Genomic DNA, 19,565 nt, shown 5'->3' with positions numbered 1-19,565 from the left:
CCACCCTTTTATACTACAATATAGCCCGCCGGGCCGGGAGGCGGGCCCGGCGGGCTTCTGCGCGCCCGGCGGTCCAGACTTGTAGCCCGGCGGGCCAATTGTGGGTTACCAGGTCATCCCACCCTCTAGGATTTGAGAACTGTGAATTTTGTGAACATTGAGATTTGTGAACAATAGCTGTGATCACAAGAAAAAAGGCTGTGATCACGTGAATATGAAATCCTTGGTGCCATCACTATGGATGGCACTCAATGCAAGATGTCCTTGAGGTATTGGATTTGAGGGAGAAAGAGTTATACTGCCACCTTGTCCGGGATGTTGATGAAGACCTCATTGACTTTGACACTTTAGATGTCCCTCCACAAGAAACTGAGATTGGCTAGTACGATGACGCGAGCATGGATAATGTCTTTGCAATCATCCACATCCAAAGAAGTGTTGCAAAAGCTGCTCTTGACTATGATATCTCAGATGATGTAGAATTTGAGAGGAGCTCTTTGGACCTCGACCACGCATTGACCTCTCGAACCCTCTACATGGTGATAGAGCGAGCACTAGGGTAGACCTAGATATCCACATCCAAAGAAGTGTTGCAAAAGCTGCTCTTGACTATGATATCTCAGATGATGCAGAATTTGAGAGGAGCTCTTTGGACCTCTCGAACCCTCTACATGGTGATAGAGCGAGCACTAGGGTAGACCTAGACTCAACAGTCGGGAAACAGAATGATGAGGTTGAGAGGGTACATAATTTTTTTTAAAAAATCTTCCTGAAAATTTCTATGTGGGGTCTCAAGGTCCTAGGGACCCCACACATGTAATCTGGCATGCATCGAGGCCATCCAGGCATGCCAGCCGAAGGCTGGCAAGGATGGCCTTGATTCTACATCACCAGCCTTCGGCTAGCATGGCTGGAGGGCCCCGATGCATGCCAAATTACATATGTGGGGTCCCCAGGCCCTTGAGGCCCCAGCTTGGGGGGTGCACTAATAGAAAAACCTTGGTATATCACGTGCGTTCAGGAGGTATTTAAAAAACCCCTTAACTAAAATTTTTCCCTCAATAAAAAAACCCCTCTTTACTTATGAACTAGCGGATTTTTTTTCTAAAGTTGAATTAAAAAACCCCTCATGTTAATGTAATTTTGTTAATTTTTCTCAATGTATCTAATTAAAAAACCCCTCCTGTTGAACTCATGTGGTACACTATTATTTTTTGAGGTGAACCCCTCGAGGGCAAAATTGTATTTTGGAATAATTTTTGATATTTTATTTTTGCATGCAAATATTTTCTTCAGGAAATTGTATATGTCGACGATGAGTTTGCATCAAGAGCTGGTGGAACAAGGGGTGGTGGAGGAAGACTCTAGGATGCAGCTTTGAAGAAGTATATTGGCAAGATCTTCCAAGACATCATTGTCATTCACAAAGTATGCTCCCTTGATGGACAAGTCTCTCTCATGAAGATCAAGGCTTTAACAAAGGGTGCTGCATTCAAGTCCATGCCTGTGAAATCAAGCTTAGAAGTTGGTTCTTGTGAAGTGCTCCAAGCTCCTATATTTGTTCGAAGCTCAGCGTGGAGAGAAGATTCATTTACTTGTTGGCCTAGGCCTTGCTACGACTGGGAAGATTGATATTCATGCTATCCAACTCGAGCTTGAAGGAAATTTTATTGTAATTCCTTTGCTCAAAGCTCCTACTGACTCTGCTAAGCCTAGTACTAAGAGGTGCAGAGTTTAGGGTTTTTGTACTTGCTTCTATGTCATGATGTAATAGTTTCTATATTAATAAAAATATATTTTTAAAGTTTTGTTATATTCGTGCAATTAACAAATAATATTTAATCATTAATTTAAAATTAAAATCACAATACAATTATGATTGCTAGACATAATCAAGTAGACACTTGGCAAGGATCAAAAAAAAAATATTTTCATTAACGCACTTACATCATGATTACATGAGATTACATTGTGGCATATACATGAGATTACAAGATCTCTCTAAATCTACGGCTCATCACCATAATCTTCCCTCCACTTCCGCATGCGTAGAACTAGCCGCATATCTTTGTTGTCAGTGATGGTGACTGTCTTGGCATGGACTGTTACGTACACTATATCACCAAACATGTCCACCAAAAAAGCTTCCGTAGCCTCTTGAAGAGCTTCCAAAAAGCAACTGTTGTCCATTGTGTGGGAGCCTCACTATTGTCAACCTGAGGATGCCATTGAGATAACCGACTCGCATTCAAATCATCCATGATCTCCCTAACGAGGAGATGAAAAGGTCTCCTCGGGATGAGAAGGTCTGTCATCTTCTTATACTTTCTTATTTCTCAAAGAGCGACAGTGCCACGTCTCCACCGACATTTGCGATGTGTGGGTAGTGCTCAGGGCTTGACCTTCATAGGATCAGTCCTCCTGGAAGTGTGCTTGGTGCGAGCCATGTTCTTAAAGAAGATAAAACAAGAATAGAATGAAAATGAAAGACTCTAAACTTATATTTATAACTTCAAAAACTGAAAATATAACTTATATTTATATTTTTATAGAATAAAAATAAATAACTCTTAATTTTTTTAGTAATTTTTATTATATTTAATAATTTCCTTATTTATAAGAGCCCCTCTAATGCAACATCTCACTAATTCCCTAGGGTTTCTAGAACTTTGTTCTATATTTAAAGTAATCTAATTTTTAGAGTAATTTTTATTATATTCTTTTAGTAAAGACAAAAATTTTAAAATTTCTAAATTCATTGAAATTTTATACACTTATAGTCTTACATGCATACATGCATACATGTTGTGTGAAAAATCCTAAATCCATATAAGGCATGTGAACAAAAAATTAATGCTTTCGATAAACTTGAAAAACTATACGAGAGAAAAAGATAATAACACCCAAGATATTGAGAAAGAAACATCAAATTGTACTTGTATTAAAAACACTTCTCATAGATTACAAGTACATTGAAACACAGGTTTACAATGCATCATATGATTTACTCAAATCATATTATCCATGTTTAAACTGAAGGCATCACCATGTTTAAACTGAGAAGGCATCACCATTATTATGAATCCTTCGTACAAGTCTCAAATCCTTATCCATAAGAGTGATGCACTTCGCATGAATAGCGGCCAACTGACCATCATGCATGAGGTCCAGCTACTTCTTGAAGATCTAGTAATGCTTGGGCTAACCATCAGTGCACATTGTTGATTGTAGAACTAAGTCTTGCATAGAACCTATTACGAGACATTCGCGGTGGAGATCTTGTAGTATCTCTCTCACCAATCTTGCAAATGGCACCCTTGGTATGAGTAAGTTTGTACTTTTCTGATACTTCCTTATTTCTCGAAGAGTAGAAGTGCCTAGTCTCCATCTACGCTTCTTGTTACGTGGCGGATGTGGATGTGTTAAACCTGTAGTAGTGCCTCCTGGATTGTCAGATTGAGTGCGCTCACTATCAGTCTCCGTTGGTATATTGACCTAGGGCTGTGTTGGGTGAGTCTTAGTAGGGTTCCTCTTAGCAGCTTGCTTGGTGCATGCCATGCCTTGAAAGCTAGAAGACTACAAAATGTAAATGTCTCACCACTTAATAAGCACTTATAAGTAATAGTTTAGTCAACTTTAAAAGTAACACAACTATTCACACAAAAGTATGCATATACTCACACACATAAAATCATTTAATATTATGGTTATAGTTAGTGAGATTATAGGTGATATATCACATTGGTTATAGTTAGTGAGATTATGGTTATAGTTAGTGAGATTATGGGTGATATATCACATTGGTTTACAAGCTCTATGTGAAAGCCATTTTGGTTTAGTAGAGTAATACTTGCATCAATAAAAATTACAGAGTTTCAACTTGCATTTGCTCGTTTGAAACACTTGACTCTCGGGCTTTCCACTTGCTTCCCTCTCTTTCTTGAGTTCTCAACCATTCAGCATTTTGGTTTAGTAGAGTAATACTTGCATCAATAAAAATTACAGAGTTTCAACTTACATTTGCTCGTTTGAAACACTTGACTCTCGAGCTTTCCACTTGCTTCCCTCTCTTTCTTGAGTTCTCAACCATTCAGCATGTTTCTCTCTACCTGATGAATTCTCAAATCGTGCCTTTCTAACCTCACATATGACTTTGTGTATTTCTTGTGATCCATTGGACATAGGTTTCTTCTCCTTTAATCTTATTACTATCTTTCTATACCACCGTAGAAGTAATTATTTCATTGGATTGACATCATAGATTCCACCTCCATGAGTAGTTGTCTTTTGGAAAGCGCATCGTGGTTGCCAATGAGATTGCTCCATGCCATGTGTAGACCATATCGCTAAACTTCCTTCATTTGCAAAGTAAGGACCATGAGCATGCAATATATGCTACATCAATAAACAATGTAACCATAGTTAGTCTCTAAAACTATATAAATTAATTGTAATGTCACACTTACCATGTAATGTGTTATACTACTTGAAGTCCAAGATTCAACAACTGATGCATACAATATACCAATCACCTCCTTAAACTCCTTGGAATCATCTGGTCCAAATGTTATCTTCTACAAAAGCCTTCTACAAAAGCACTGCCAATTTATCAAGAGCAATCCACATATTTTATTTTGCTACTCTAGTCTTTCCTCCATTGCTTCGATCAGGAATGGCCATATGTAACTTTTTCCATACTTCATATTTCTTTGGTTGTTATACTAGTAGTTCTCCATTTTTATTTCGTTGTGCAGAGAGGAATTTCCTTGCTTTTGAGCCACCAAAGCAAGGCTTGCATGGTACATTGCCGCTTGCTCCTTTTTTTAATCCTTCTTTGTTTTTACCCGGCCTCGATTTAAACCCATACCAGATAATACTTCTTCCACCCTTTTACACGTTTCTTGGGCATTAGAAGCAGGCTGCATTTTATAAGAAAAACACACATATTCATAAACCAATTTGTCTATGATCCTCACTAGTGCACGCAAAGTGCAAAAGTGTACTCTTGTCAAGGGGATGTCAAGAATAGGATCCCACGTAGGATCTACTCGTACCATTTGGACCCCATGGCAAACAAATTGATCACGTGTAGGACACCCTTCTCTTCCTATTTCTTCCCATTGTTTCTTCCCATTCTCATCTTTCTTTCTAGACCGCATACAATATATGCAAGGAAACTCTGCATTTGCTGCATTTGACACACCAAACATGCACTTCAAAGTTTTGAGATCTCCAGCAAGGTGCCATTCCACTTGATACTCACCATAACCTTCCATGTGCAAACTTTCACCATGATTTTGATGTTGCACTGTATTAGGTATCTCTGTTAAGTTAAATAAAATCTTCAAAATCTCATGATCTTCGTTTGGTACTTCAAATGCAGCAAGCTACCAAATTTCATTTTCAAACTATGGGCCAGATGTTAGGATCTAGTGCTCTATTCATGAGAGTTAGACTAACATATTCTACTTTTGACCTTCGATAATCTCACTTTCATCAAGCTTCAAAACAAATTTTAGCTTGTCTCCACATTTTGCAACAGATATACTGTTGTAACAAATTTTAGCTTGCTCCTTTTTTTTTCATCCTTCTTTGTTTTTACCCGGCCTCGATGTAAACCCATACCAGATAATACTTCTCCCACCCTTTTACATGTTTCTTGGGCATTAGAAGCAGGCTGCATTTTATAAGAAAAACACACATATTCATAAACCAATTTGTCTATGATCCTCACTAGTGCATGCAAAGTGCAAAAGTGTACTCTTGTCAAGGGGATGTCAAGAATAGGATCCCACTTAGGATCTACTCGTACCATTTGGACCCCACGGCAAACAAATTGATCACGTGTAAGACACCCTTCTCTTCATATTTCTTCCCATTGTTTCTTCCCATTCTCATCTTTCTTTCTAGACCGCATACAATATATGCAAGGAAACTCTGCATTTGCTGCATTTGACACACCAAACATGCACTTCAAAGTTTTGAGATCTCCAGCAGGGTGCCATTCCACTTGATACTCACCATAACCTTCTGTGTGCAAACTTTCACCAAGATTTTGACATTGCATTGTATTAGGTATCTTTGTCAAGTTAAAGACAATCTTCAAAATCTCATGATCTTCTTTTGGTACGTCAAATGCAGCAAGCCATCAAATTTCATTCTCAGACTATAGGCAAGATGTTAGGATCTAGTGCTCTATTCATGAGAGTTAGACTAACACATTCTAGCTTCTGACCTTTGATAGTCTCACTTTCATCAAGCTTCAAAGCAAATTTTAGCTTGCCTCATATACTGTAAAATTTTACCATTAGAGATTGTAACTTGTATACATCTAATACAAAATTGTTATTTGTGTGCAAGACAAACAGCACTTCCTTTGATCCATACTCATATACATGTCTGTGACATAAGTGCATTGGCTCACCAATCAATTGTTTCACCTTACTGTTTAATGATTGTCGTTCTTGCACCACATGAAATGGTTTAGGAAGAGGCAATACCCTTTTCTTTTGCAACACTTTTTTAAACCTTGTATCTAAATGTTTGTATATCATGAGGGTCAGTTTGTGAGTCCAATTTTTTCCTAATGGTAGATCTTCAAAGGGCTTTTATAGTCCAAATTGCATGAATGTGTCTTCCTTAGGCTATCGAGAGCCTACTGACTGGCAAGCTATTGGGCATGGTCATAATAATGGCTACATGTATAGCTTTTTGAGGCCTACCCATACGATTGTTCATAAAAGTACGTTGTCTATGGACCAAGATATGTTAAATATTACGATTATATAATTGTAAAGCTTTTTTTAATTTCAAATCCAAAGTTGTTAATGGGTTTTTATGTATTATTTAGGTACATGTCAACCCGATCTATCATGAACCCAACAAGTTCGCACTTTTGCTACACTAGAGTGAAGATGTTGCATAATTTGTTTACTACTTGGTAATGTAAGTCAAGTTGCGATTATTGATGTTATAATACCCACCATTCTTGTCCCAAAGTGTAAGCTTTGGTGGGACATTGGCATTAGATGGTGAGGGAGATGAGTAGAAAGGGAAAATATTCACATTCCAATTAGGGCAGTTGAGCATTTGAGGGAAATTATGCCCAACCAAGGGTGAGGCTACGCGTTTGCATAAAACCAGTTGTGCGCGACTCATGAATTTTATGGTGTGCCAGTGTTGGTGAAGGAGAATGTGTTGAAGTAAATAAGGACTATAAACCGACTTACCGGCCGTTCTCATTTCAGAGTTTGGGCGACGTATAAATGAACGGCCCAAATTATTAGAAGTCACACACTGCCAGTGTCGGTGATGGTGGTAGATAATGTGGTGACGTGAAGTATGAACTCACAGATTAATGGAAGGGCTCGCTCTTCGTGCCAAATTGAAGCACGGTTGTGCAAACGTTTCAAAGCTTGGAAAGAAAAAGCATAAAATCAGGCGCTTGTGTTGACAGGAGGCCACTTCCATGGTGGGTGGTGAGTGGTACACGTTCTGCAGCTGGCTTGTTTCCATGGTGGGTGGTGCCGAATAAGACTTATCATCTGAAATCTTGATAGCGCCACCGTATCTGCTTCTACATCACTACCGTTATAAGTAGCGGCTGGCAGTGATGAGCCGAGCTCAGCAAAGCAACAGCCACCTAGCTTTCTGCCCACCATGGCGTTTTCTAATTACAGTGATCCTCCCCTCCTCTTGTTAATGGTGCTTGCACTAGTCCTATCACTTGGCCCTTCGCTTCCCGTGCAGGCCAACGACGCAGACGCTCTCCAGGACATCTGTGTCGCAGACATCCAGTCCGCAATCAAGGTGAACGGCTTCGTATGCAAGGATGCCGCCATTGCCACTGCGGAGGACTTCGCATCTTCGTTCATCGCCAAGGCGGGCAGCACATCCAACCCCTTGGGGTCGGCCGTCACTCTGGCCAACGTGGCCAACTTCCCGGGCGTCAACACCTTCGGCATCTCCATGGCCCGCATCGACTTCGCGGCGGGCGGCGGCCTCAACCCGCCGCACGTCCACCCTCGGGCGTCCGAGCTTCTGTACGTGGAGGAGGGATCCCTGTATGTGGGCTTTGTCACCACCGAAAACAAGCTCTTCTCCAAGACCGTAAGGCAGGGGGAGCTCTTCATCTTCCCCAAAGGGCTTGTGCACTTCCAGCTCAACGTGGGCGGCAACGAGCCCGCCGTGGCTATTTCCGCCCTCACCAGCCAGAACCCCGGCACCTCGCAGGTCGCCAAGGCCGCCTTCGCATCCAACCCGGCCATCGATGATGCGGTGCTGGCCAAGGCCTTCCAGATCAGCGACGAGGAGGTGGAGCATCTGAAGGACGTCATTCGCAAGACCTAGATTAATATAATAGGTACTGATCGAATAAGCATTCGCTAAACCTTTACTAACAGAAGTTAATATCAATTAGCCCTACTGACAGAGCAATATCTCGCTCAATCCCAGCTACAAAACAGAAGTTATATCTAGAAGAACCTGCGAAACAGACGTTATATCTAGAAGAATGTTTATCCTATGAAGTTGTTTTACGTAATGCTGACTTGATTTTCCAGCCAACTTATAATTAAATGGATTTTAAATTTTGCAGCGTTTTGAAATTGAGAAAGTGATATATGTGGTTAAAAAGGAGAATCATATTATAGAAGGCGTGTTCCCCAATCTAGAAAGCTAAATGCCTCCCTATAGACACGAAGTTCAGTTTTTGTTTTTTTGGAAATATTGGAGCATGTAATTCCTTACATGTGACTCTCTTATTAGTCAAAAACTAAACCTTGTTGGCTCACTAGATCCACCCTTTTTTTTTCTCAACCTTTTATGATCTTAGATTTTTGAGGCATCTATTTTAATCATGATTGACTTGATCCAATGATACAACACTTCTCATTTCTTTTTTGCTCTCAACTAAAAAAAATGATTTCCCCCCCCCCCCCCTCCCCCTCCCCAATTTGTAACTAGTAACTACCCTCCAAAAAGCCCTCCCATTACCTACCTATGACTAAAAACAAGTTTTCTAATATCTAAATCATAATTCAAGCTTCATAATCATTGCACTTTCTTACTTTTAAATACCTAGGCCACCAGATCATCATCACATCCATTGCATGACATTTTTCATTCCTCTAAAAACACTACAAGGTTGAGGTTCCCATAGCAACATTGTTAGCATCACTGTGGCCCCCTAATATGTGTTGCTAAGAATGTCGCATCAAACATGTCACATAACCACATTCTTAGCGACACATTTTGTGTCACTAAGCAACATTTTAAGGTTGACAAACTTAATAATATTTGTATTGCATAGCGACACAAACTATGTAGCTATGCATATCATTATACACTATTATTATATCCCACATTGTGATTTGTATATGGTAGCTCTAGCTCTCTCTCTCTCTCTCTCTCTCTCTCTCTCTCTCTCTCTCTCTCTCGTTATTGCTTTCTCTATCTCTCTCACACTCAGACTGGTGCGCTTGTCTCTCACACTCAAACTAATGTGATTGGCTCTCACACTCAGACGGATGCCTGGTGCACTCGGATCTCATCTGTGATTCCTCTCCATGGAGATTGGCTGATATTTCTTAATAATATCAGGCCTTTACTTGGTTATAAGATCAATAACATGTGAATATACTTGCTCCTTTATTAAGAGTTTGTTAATACAAATGATAGAATATAGAGCTTTAACCAAAGACTTAACAAAAAGATATAGACCAAACATCACACTATGTGCATGTCACTCGATGGTCCTGCCTTTCGCACAATGAATCATGATATATAAATGAAGCACTTGTTACTATTTAATTAAATACCACATAACAAAGATCAAAGAATATATTGACCACATACCGCTAGTACATTTTTCATTCTTCTCAAAAATATTATAAACAACCCCTACAAAAGATTTCTAAAATAATCAAATTAGGTTTTATAAAATGCTTCTTTATCTTTTTTCAATAGATATGGACCACCACATCATCATCGGTACATCATCATCAAGTCCAAAAAGTGACCTACAAAATAAAACAAAACATTTTCTCCCTAAAAGTTGTAACTACTCCTCCACTAGAAACCCTACCATACCTACATATGATTAAATCATACATTTTCTCTCTCTCTCTCTCTCTCTAATCATAGATTAGGCACCTTAATCATGCCTTCTTATGTCTCCCCTTCAAAGTATTGCAATGAATTTTCCCTATAATCTCTTTCATCTTTGCGAAAAAAAATCTCCTTGGATTTGAGTTAAGCTTTCTAACAATACCTCTCCAGCTCTAGTTTGTCTTGTTGCGATTTCTCTCCTCCTCTCTTGTTAATTCCCACAACATTTTGCTCTTTTCATCTCTTGTATATTTCCCTCCTTATATTTGTTTCTTGTGGTATATTTCCTTCACTCTTATCACCCAAAAAAAGGAACCCCCTTGGAGACATTACAAATTCTAAGAGGAAAGCTATTCCAAACATTCAAGATTCAAGTTAAGGAGGAGTATGTTGCATGTACGATGCATACCACAAGCAACACATGGATGAAACAATGATACTAAAGATAGGAGAAGAATAATATATATTTGAGGGTGAATAGTTCTTTATATCCAAAAGATACATTATACCATGCAAAACCTCCCTTTCCAAGTTTATCATCCTTGGTGAGGTATACGAATGAAGGTTAGCACAAGTTGTTTAGATATTGTAAACATTCGTGCAGTAATGCCTTGAGCTGTAGTGGCATGATCTCTAATACAATACTCAGCAATTTATGAAACATGTACGCTCGGTAACAATGTATGATGAGTTTAACATTTTTAGCTCATACAATAAAATAAGTGGGTGCACTTATTAACAAATTCAAGAATCTATTTCTAATTATTTTCCTTTGATAGGGAAACAAAATTATTTTCTCATCACGATCATGAAAAATCACATGAGTTTTTCATAGTGACAAATTTTTGAGGTGGAGCATTTGAAGGATGTCGTTTATAAGAGCTAGAATATAGGTTGGAGACTCGGCTTCAGCACTAACCCAATAAGCATTCTCCACCCTTTTTGCTCAACCTTTTATGCTCTTAGAGAGTTTTGAGGCATCTATTTTAGTCATTATTGTTGAAAAATAGGTAGAGGGAGAGGAGACACACACACAGGAGAAAACCCTAATGTATATTGCAAACCCTAACCATAGAGGGAAGCCATCTCCCTTCTCACACAATGCATAAAGCCATAATCCATTATACACACAACACACTATGAGTTGTGTCCACACACATCTAACCCTAGCTAATGTCCACACACTATGACCAGCTGGACGCGGTCATTTATGTCTCACACATGCTGCTACCTAACATGCCAGCACATAGTGCAGCTGGCACACACTGACATCGAGCTTGAATCTCAACAACCGCTCTCAAGCTCATGATGTACTCCCATATATGAAGATGTAGATGAGCTTGGGCTATCAAAGCTCTCAAAATAGGTAGAGGGAGCGGAGACACACACACAGGAGCAAACCCTAATGTATATTGTAAACCTTAACCATAGAGGGAAGCCATCTCCCTTCTCACACAATGCATAAAGCCATAATCCATAATACACACAACACACTATGAGTTGTGTCCACACACATCTAACCCTAGCTAATGTCCACACACTATGACCAGCTGGACGCGGTCATTTATGTCTCACACATGCTACTACCTAACATGCCAGCACATGCTACTACCTAACATGCTACTACCTAACATGCCAGCACATGACCAGCTGGACGCGGTCATTTATGTCACACATGCTACTACCTAACACAAATGGCACACACTGACATCGAGCTTGAATCTCAACAACCCCTCTCAAGCTCATGAGTACTCCCATAGATGAAGATGTAGATGAGCTTGGGCTATCAAAGCTCTCAACACTCCCCCTCAAGCTCATCCCATGTACTCCCAACCATAGTACGGAAGTACTCAAACTTTTCCCCTACTAAGTGGCTTTGTAAAGATGTCTACCACCTGCTCTTCAGTCTTCACATACTGTAGATCCACTGTACCATCCAGCACCTTCTCTGTGACAAAATGATAATGGACCTCTATGTGTTTGGTCCGCGCATGAAACACTGGATTCTTTGCCAACTGTATACTGCTCATGTTATCATAATGAATGACAACTTTGCCATCAATAGGCTCACCCAAATATGCCAAGAGACTTTTTAACCATATTCCTTCACAAGTAGCAATGGATGCACCCCTGTATTCAGCCTCTGTAGTACTAGATAAAGCAACTGTAGGTTGCTTTTTGCTACTCCACCTCACCACGGCACTTCCAAGTGTAAAGGCATAACCACTAGTAGACCTCCTGTCATATGAGCTACCTGCCCAATCAGCATCTGTGTAGCCATGTATATCCAAGCCTTTACCATGCTCATATAGAAGACCATAATGTGCAGTGGTCTTTACATATCGCATAATGCGTCTCACTGCATCCAAATGAGGTTTTTTGGGGCTCTGCATAAATTGGCTTACTAGCCCCACAGCATAACTCAAATCCGGGCGTGTGATAGTCATGTAAATGAGACTACCAACTATCTTTCTATACATAGATGGATCATCCAGCTCCTCACCAAAATCAGCCCACTTCACATTCTGCTCCAAAGGTGTACTCATTGGCTTACACCCTGTCATGCCATATTTTGCCAACATATCCAATGCATATTGGCGTTGCACTAACCATGTACCTGCATGGTCTTTGATCACTTCAATTCCAAGAAAGTATCTCGATTCACCCAAGTCTTTCATGTCAAATTGCCCACTCAATGCCTTCTTCACATGCATCACATCTGTACCATGATCACCTGTGATAATCAAGTCATCCACATAGATGACAAGTAAAACAATCCCATGATTTGTTTTCTTCACATAGAGTGAAGAATCTATTGTAGAAACCTGAAATCCAAGGGAGATAAGATATCTGCTCATCTTATCACTCCAAGCACGAGGTGCTTGCTTCAAACCATATAATGCCTTTTTCAATCTGCAAACATGAGTTGGATACTTTGGGTGTACATATCTGTTGCATGACGAATGAAGATCAATGCAAGGATGCAACAAAAAAGACACTTAGGGCTCTTGTAAAGAATTCCAAGTTGTAGATGAATGTGGGAGAGGGCTTGACAATAATCCCACATGGGAACTTTTGGGAGTTCTAGAGTTTTTGTATAAAAGGTGGCCCATTTGAGAGCTAAGGAGACTCTTTGGTCATTTGGTTGAGAGGCTCATAGAGAGAGCTTGCTCCATAGCTCCTTCTCATGTGCTCTCCCAAGGCTCTCCATCTCCATTCTTGCTTCAATCTTGTACTCTCTATTCTCTACATTTTCAATGATATGAGGTTATGGTCTACACACTTGCTAATCTAGATTTCTTAATGATGTTTTGATGCTAAAATCTGATTTGTGAATTGTAGAGTGCATGTGATGAAGCTTGTGCATGAAATGATGTGTAGTTGAGGCTTGTGTGATAGCTCTTTGCATGTTAGATTCTTTGCATAAGTTGCATTTTTGTGCTTAAGTGTAGCCTAATCTTGATGCTTTGATTATGTTAGATTGATTGCTTGAGTGTTGAAGAAGGATTGAGTAGGACTAGAAGTCATTAGTGTGTGGTTAACTAATCTTCTCCCATTCGGGATAGCCTCTATGCGCTAATCGGGTTGCATTCACGGATTGACAAAGTGTGTGGGTTGGAGTGTAGCCTCCGCTATGCTATGATGTCCCAAACAATGGCGCCGCTGCCGGGGAACGCACACCTAAGTTAGTGAAGGGTGTTAACCATTACTTCTTACTAAGTGCTCCATTGATTGCAAAATCGTGGATTAGGGTAGATTAGAGTAGAGTTTGCAAGGGCATTGAGTGTGTGATCTCAAGGGCGCCTTGTGTGCTTTCTGTTTTTTGATTAGAAGCAAAAGAAAATTAAAACCCCATTGCGGTAGAGTAATCCCGCCATTAAGTAGGTTCAAGTGATTTCAGTTTTTGTATTTTCCGACGTAGGGGCTGTAAGAGGTGTGTCGTTGGAGGCGCAGCAAAGAAAAATAAATAAATATATATATATATATATATATATATATTTATACATATTTATATACCTTGCAGCAGCTGTTGGGCGGCCGGCTCAAAAGTTGCAGCGGTTGGGCGGCCGGCTTATAGCGAAGGCTTGTGGGAGGTAGAACATTGGAGGTGACTTTTTAAAATATATACATATATATATATATATATATATATATTTACACTGTGGAACAGCAAAGAAATAAATAAATAAATATATATATTTATTTATTTCGTTGAAGCGTGGCTGTTAGGCACCGGTAGAAAGCGCAGTGGGTGGCGTCGTCTGACGTGGCAGCAGCCTCTGCATCGAGCATAGTGGGTGGCGTCGTCTGACGTGGCAGCAGCAGCCGACAGAAGGCACAGTGGGGGGCGTCGGCAGTTGGAGTGTTAGGCGCCGGCAGAAAGCACAGTGGGGGGCGTCGGCAGTTGGAGTGGAAGGTGACGGAGTGTAAGAGTGCCGGCAGAAAGCGCAGAGGGGGGCGTCGGCTTACGTGGCAGCAGCTGCAGAAGGGCCGCACAGCAGGGTTGTGGCGGTGAAGGTTGAAGAAGCAGCTGCAGGCGAAGGCAACGGAACACCCGCAGCAGGCGAGGAGAGGAAGGCGTCGGTGTGGAGGCGAAGGTGTTGGGCGGCCAGCTGTGAAGAGGGAAGGCGTCGGCGTCTGCAGCACTGAGTGGAGGTCCAGGAGAAGTAGACGGGTGGAAGTATTGAAGTCGTGAGGCGGCCAGCGTTGCAGAAGCTGTGGGTGCGGCGGCGACGAATCCGAAGGAGATAACGATACGCAGGTTAGTATTTTTTTTATTTTTTATTTTTTTCAATTTGTTATTTTGCTTTTATTTTTTAAATAAAAAAAACTATAAAATATTAAATTAAAAAAAACATTAAATTCAAAAAAAAAACCATAAAAAATTAAATTCAAAAAAAAAAGAGAGAGAAAAAAAAGAGAGAGAGAAGCGAAAAAAGAGAGAATAGAAAGAAAGAAAAAAAATATTAAAAAAATATAAAAAAAAACAATTTTTATTTTCGTATTTTGAGTCCATTTTTCATTTCTTAATTTTTTGTAAAATTTTACATAATTAAAGTAGCTTGCATTTTTTTAAGAATTTCTATAAATTGTATGCATAATTAGTATTTTTTTAGCATAATTCATATTTTTTGTAATTGGTACGAAATTTATTAGTTTAAAAAAAAACAAACAAACAAACAAAAACAAAAAACAAAAAACAAAAACAAAAGAAATAACTTGCCTTCTTTTTAAATTTTTGTAACTTTGTGCATAATTAGTATTTTTTTTAGCGTGATTCATAATTTTTGTAATTAAAAAAAAAGTAAAAACATAAAATCATTTAGAAAAAAAAATATAATAAAAAAAGAGGATAGATAGTTACACCACACATACTCATTTTAGTTGCATTTAGTGGTTACGTAGGATAAAAAATATATATATATATATATACATATATATATTTATATATTTATAAAAAAACAAAAAAAACAAAAAAAAAAACAAAAACAAAGACAAAACAAAAAAACAAAAAAAACACATAAAAAACCAAAAAAATTTGACCTTATGCACTTGCGGTCGGGACGTCTTATAGATTCTGCCATAGGGCCTAGGGCACCTTCTAGAGTACCTACGCAGGAAAGTGGGACCCAATCGGTAGGAAATTTGGCAGATATTGCTGAAACCCTTTCTGAATCCCAATCCGATACCCTTTCCTCCAGAACAACTAGCTCATTGTCCATGGACAATCTAGGGCCGACAAATAGTCATCCCTTAGCTCCAAATAGGACACCCGCAAGATCTTTTAATCCATTTTGAAGCCGACACCATGGGGTTAACACTCAATGTGAGACTCCAATATGTCTACACGAATGCTCAAGGAGCTGAGATCTTTAGGGATCCACAACAACGGTATCTTGTTAAGATCGCAGACATTTTCTTAGAACTTGATAGAGCACCTCTAGTCAATGACCAGGGTAACATGTACATGGGTGGAGATGGTGTTCGCTACGAAGTCATCTACCATCCAGAAAATGTAGACAAATTAGGGGAGCTCTATAAAACCGAGTTCTTAGACTTATCGAAGCTTTCCAACGCAAGGGAGTCTAGAGATGACTGGTTCATTGAGCCGGACATGCCTGGACCATCCAATGCCCAGTCCTCAAAGCCATCCTTAGATGATTTACTTCTTGTAGATCTAAATTTGGAAAGGGATAGGAAAGGCAAAAGCAAAATGGATCAGGGGGCTGAGAATCAATGGGAGTTTGTACGACAAATTCCAGTGACAAAGGTCTTACAGGATGACCCACTTCAAGAGGTCTATAAGGACTCGTTAGAGGGATATTATGCCACAACTAAATTGCCGGAGCTAGATCTTCCTCTAGCACTAGTGGTGGTAGTTGAGAAGCTTGCAGGACACATGAACCGAATAATTGATAAATGGGCCAATGAATACCGAACCTTAGATTGGAAAGAGATTCGGGAGCTCACGTGGAAAGGACAACCATTATTCATGGAAGTGTTCTCAACAAATACAGCCAAACCAGGAGAGACAGCCTTTCTTGGAGAAACTATTGCTCTTCCCCTACGAGAGTTTACTAGAGAGGGACCCTCAACATCAAAGTGGACCACGGCTAGTAGCCCAACTCTAGCACCAAGATATAGTCCTACACCAAATGTGCGACCCCACAGGTCACACCACAACATCTTTCTCACTATAACAATCGGAGGGTAGGGGAGCCAACTCGGCCTCCCATAAATGCACCTCCTGAAATGCGGGTGACAAGATCTTTGGAGGGGTTTGGTGAGGCTGGTAATAGGGTACCCACACCAATTTTGGATGCATGTGGACCATCTTACCAAAGAGAGGAACAATTCCCACTGAGAGTGAGAGGCCGTCGGCCCTATGATGAGTATTCAAGACAAGTAAGGCCATCAACTCTTCAAAAACTGGTAAAGAAGTATGAAGGGTCGGGAGATCCATATGACCATGTAGCAGCATTTAGGCAAGCAGTTCGAGCTGAGCAAGTGGCTAACAAGCATACTCAAATTGAAGGATTTGGACTCACTCTTGAGGGAAGAGCCCTTGCTTGGTTTCAGGCACTAGAGGCTTCAGACAAATCTTCTTTACGAGTTTTGGAAGAGAGATTCATTGCTGCTTTTTCCTTGATGGGAATTCAACATGACACGGTAGCACACATCTACTCTTTCAAGCAAGGCGAGAATGAGAGTGTTAGAGACTGTGTAAATAGAATGAAGCAGTACATTAATCGTTGTCCAGAAGATGAGAAGCCCACCCAAAGTCGATTAATTTCTCTCTTCTTAAAAGGACTCAAAAATTCAACACTGCATACACATCTCTATGCGAAGAAGCATACAAATTTCAATGAGTGTTGCCATGATGCTATGGATTTCACCGATAACTTCAAATTCCAAGATGGTTCTGGCCCTGAGGTGAAATCTAGAGATCAGTGGGGTGATGACCAAAGTTCAGGGTCTAGCGCGCTAGTAAATCCAGACCAGATAGCTAACCTAGTACTAAGGAGATTGGGACAGACCTATCATCCACCCATGCAGCCACAACAACAGCAGCAGAGAATGAGGAGTGTAATACCTACAGGTCCTCATCTTTGTGGAGCATGTGGCGGTAACCATAAAACAGAGGAATGTAATACCTTTTCTCCTCTAGTCTCAAACCAACCCACAAAGAAGTGGTGCCAAGCCTGTGCTTGGAACTTTACCCATACCACACAGGAATGTACTCGCATTGCGAGAATGAGATAGGAACGTGAGCAGCCAAGGGGTGGAGTGGCTCCACAAATGTATCAACAGTATACTAATTTTGAACGTAAGCCATCGATGGCACAAGAGCAAGCACGACCTGTTCTTGGTGCCTAACCTCCTGCTCCTGGGATTGCTCCTGTAAGGGTTGTGGACTACGACAATTCAAATATGTGTAGAGACTTGGTGAACCCAGGTTATGTGGAGGAGGAATATGCATCATATTCATCCAAAGAAAATATCTTTGAAAGTCCCGCATACCCAAGCCAAGCACGAGACTCAACCAGGGGAACAAAACTCTTTGATGTTGCTAGGCGGCTACCAACCTAGGACTCCAGGCCCCTCAGGTCAATGGCAGCCAAGGAAAGTAGAGACCAAACCAATGGGCCCCTGTTATGAGTGCGGAGAACCCCATTGGGCTCGGGATTGTCCACATCGCTCAAGGCAAGCATCTCGATCCAATACAACAATACAACAGTTTCCACCAATTGAAAGATATTGTCTAGGGTGTTGTGTAGAACACTTTCCAAAGGATTGTCTGCTGAAACCACATGAGGAAGGCACCTCTCAACCAAAGGTCTCACTCAACCTTGTAGGGGCAGTTCCATCACCACCTTCATCTGAGAATGAGGATGTCGTGCCACTTAGAGTCATGACTAGATCACAGACACGAAATGCCAAAAAACTGATGAGACACCTCGAACTAGGGATGCAAAGACAAATCTAGTGGATAAGACCCTACAGTCCAGTAGACAAAAGACCACTAGGAGGAAAAAGAACCGAAACAAGCAAACTAAAAGTGCATCCACTAGTTCTCAAGAAGCCTCTAAACAAAACATGAGGGATAAAACTTTTACATCCCAAGAAGTGCATGAGAAACATCAACCTCAACCTGGGCCTAGTGCTAAACAAGATGAGACTAGTACGACCGAGGATAGTTCTGGGGGTTCTGTATCTGAGGGCTCAAGAGTTACATTGTCAGATGGGCGAGAAGATCTGTGGATGTGTGGAGCCTCATGTAGGGATTTCAACACTGAGAGACTTAAGGGTAATTGTATCAGATGAGGCATACATTCCACAACCATTCCCTGAGCATTTAATTGATCCACTAGAATGGAGTCATGTCCTTGCAACATTATCGACATGTGCTCTACCGAAGCCAATTCAATTTTGTGACTCAGATGGATATGATATTATACCTATACGAATGGTACAACCACGTGCCCTTCTAGATGATTTGTACTATAGGGATACATCCACAACAGCTATGCATGTCGAGGAAGTCTCAGTGGAGGATTTAACACTCGAATCTGCTAATGATGCTGGTAAGGAAGATGGCTGGGACTCTGATTTTGATAATAATGTGATAATCCCTGAGGAAGAGTTAGGAAAGGCACGCTTACTCTTGAGAGGAAGGGAGGTTCAAGTAGAGATCCCTCGAAGCCGTCCTAAACGTAAATGCTGTAAGAGCCATAAGAGAATCAGTAGACAAGATGAGCGGGAACAACGTGAGAGACTACAAAAAGAAAAGGAGGAGTCTAAGAGTGAAAACTCTCGACCACCACCTCACTTCTCAGGAAAGAATGGATATCTATACTATGTCCAAGCACAAGATAGTATCAAAGACCAAGTAAAACGATCAGATGGATTCCAAGCAGAAGAAAAGCTAAATAATGTTAGCAAAAATCGTAAAAAAA

The 19,565-nt window shown here is 40.5% G+C and overlaps 1 protein-coding gene across 1 annotated transcript; it reads left to right on the top strand.

The window, feature by feature from the left end:
- The first annotated feature begins 7,602 nt into the window (after positions 1-7,602).
- LOC147611863 (germin-like protein 5-1) lies at positions 7,603-8,588 on the top strand. The gene has a single exon (XM_086783740.1). It carries the CDS (start codon positions 7,660-7,662, stop codon positions 8,347-8,349), a length of 690 nt encoding a protein of 229 aa, XP_086639866.1. The 5' UTR covers positions 7,603-7,659; the 3' UTR covers positions 8,350-8,588.
- Positions 8,589-19,565: the final 10,977 nt, after the last annotated feature.

Source organism: Cibotium barometz, chromosome 46 (genome assembly GCF_041138505.1).
Source record: "Cibotium barometz isolate CiBa-2024 chromosome 46, ASM4113850v1, whole genome shotgun sequence".
NCBI classification, from domain to species: domain Eukaryota; kingdom Viridiplantae; phylum Streptophyta; class Polypodiopsida; order Cyatheales; family Cibotiaceae; genus Cibotium; species Cibotium barometz.
The sequence above is the reverse complement of the archived record's forward strand: the minus strand, read 5'-3'. Positions and strand labels throughout refer to the sequence as shown.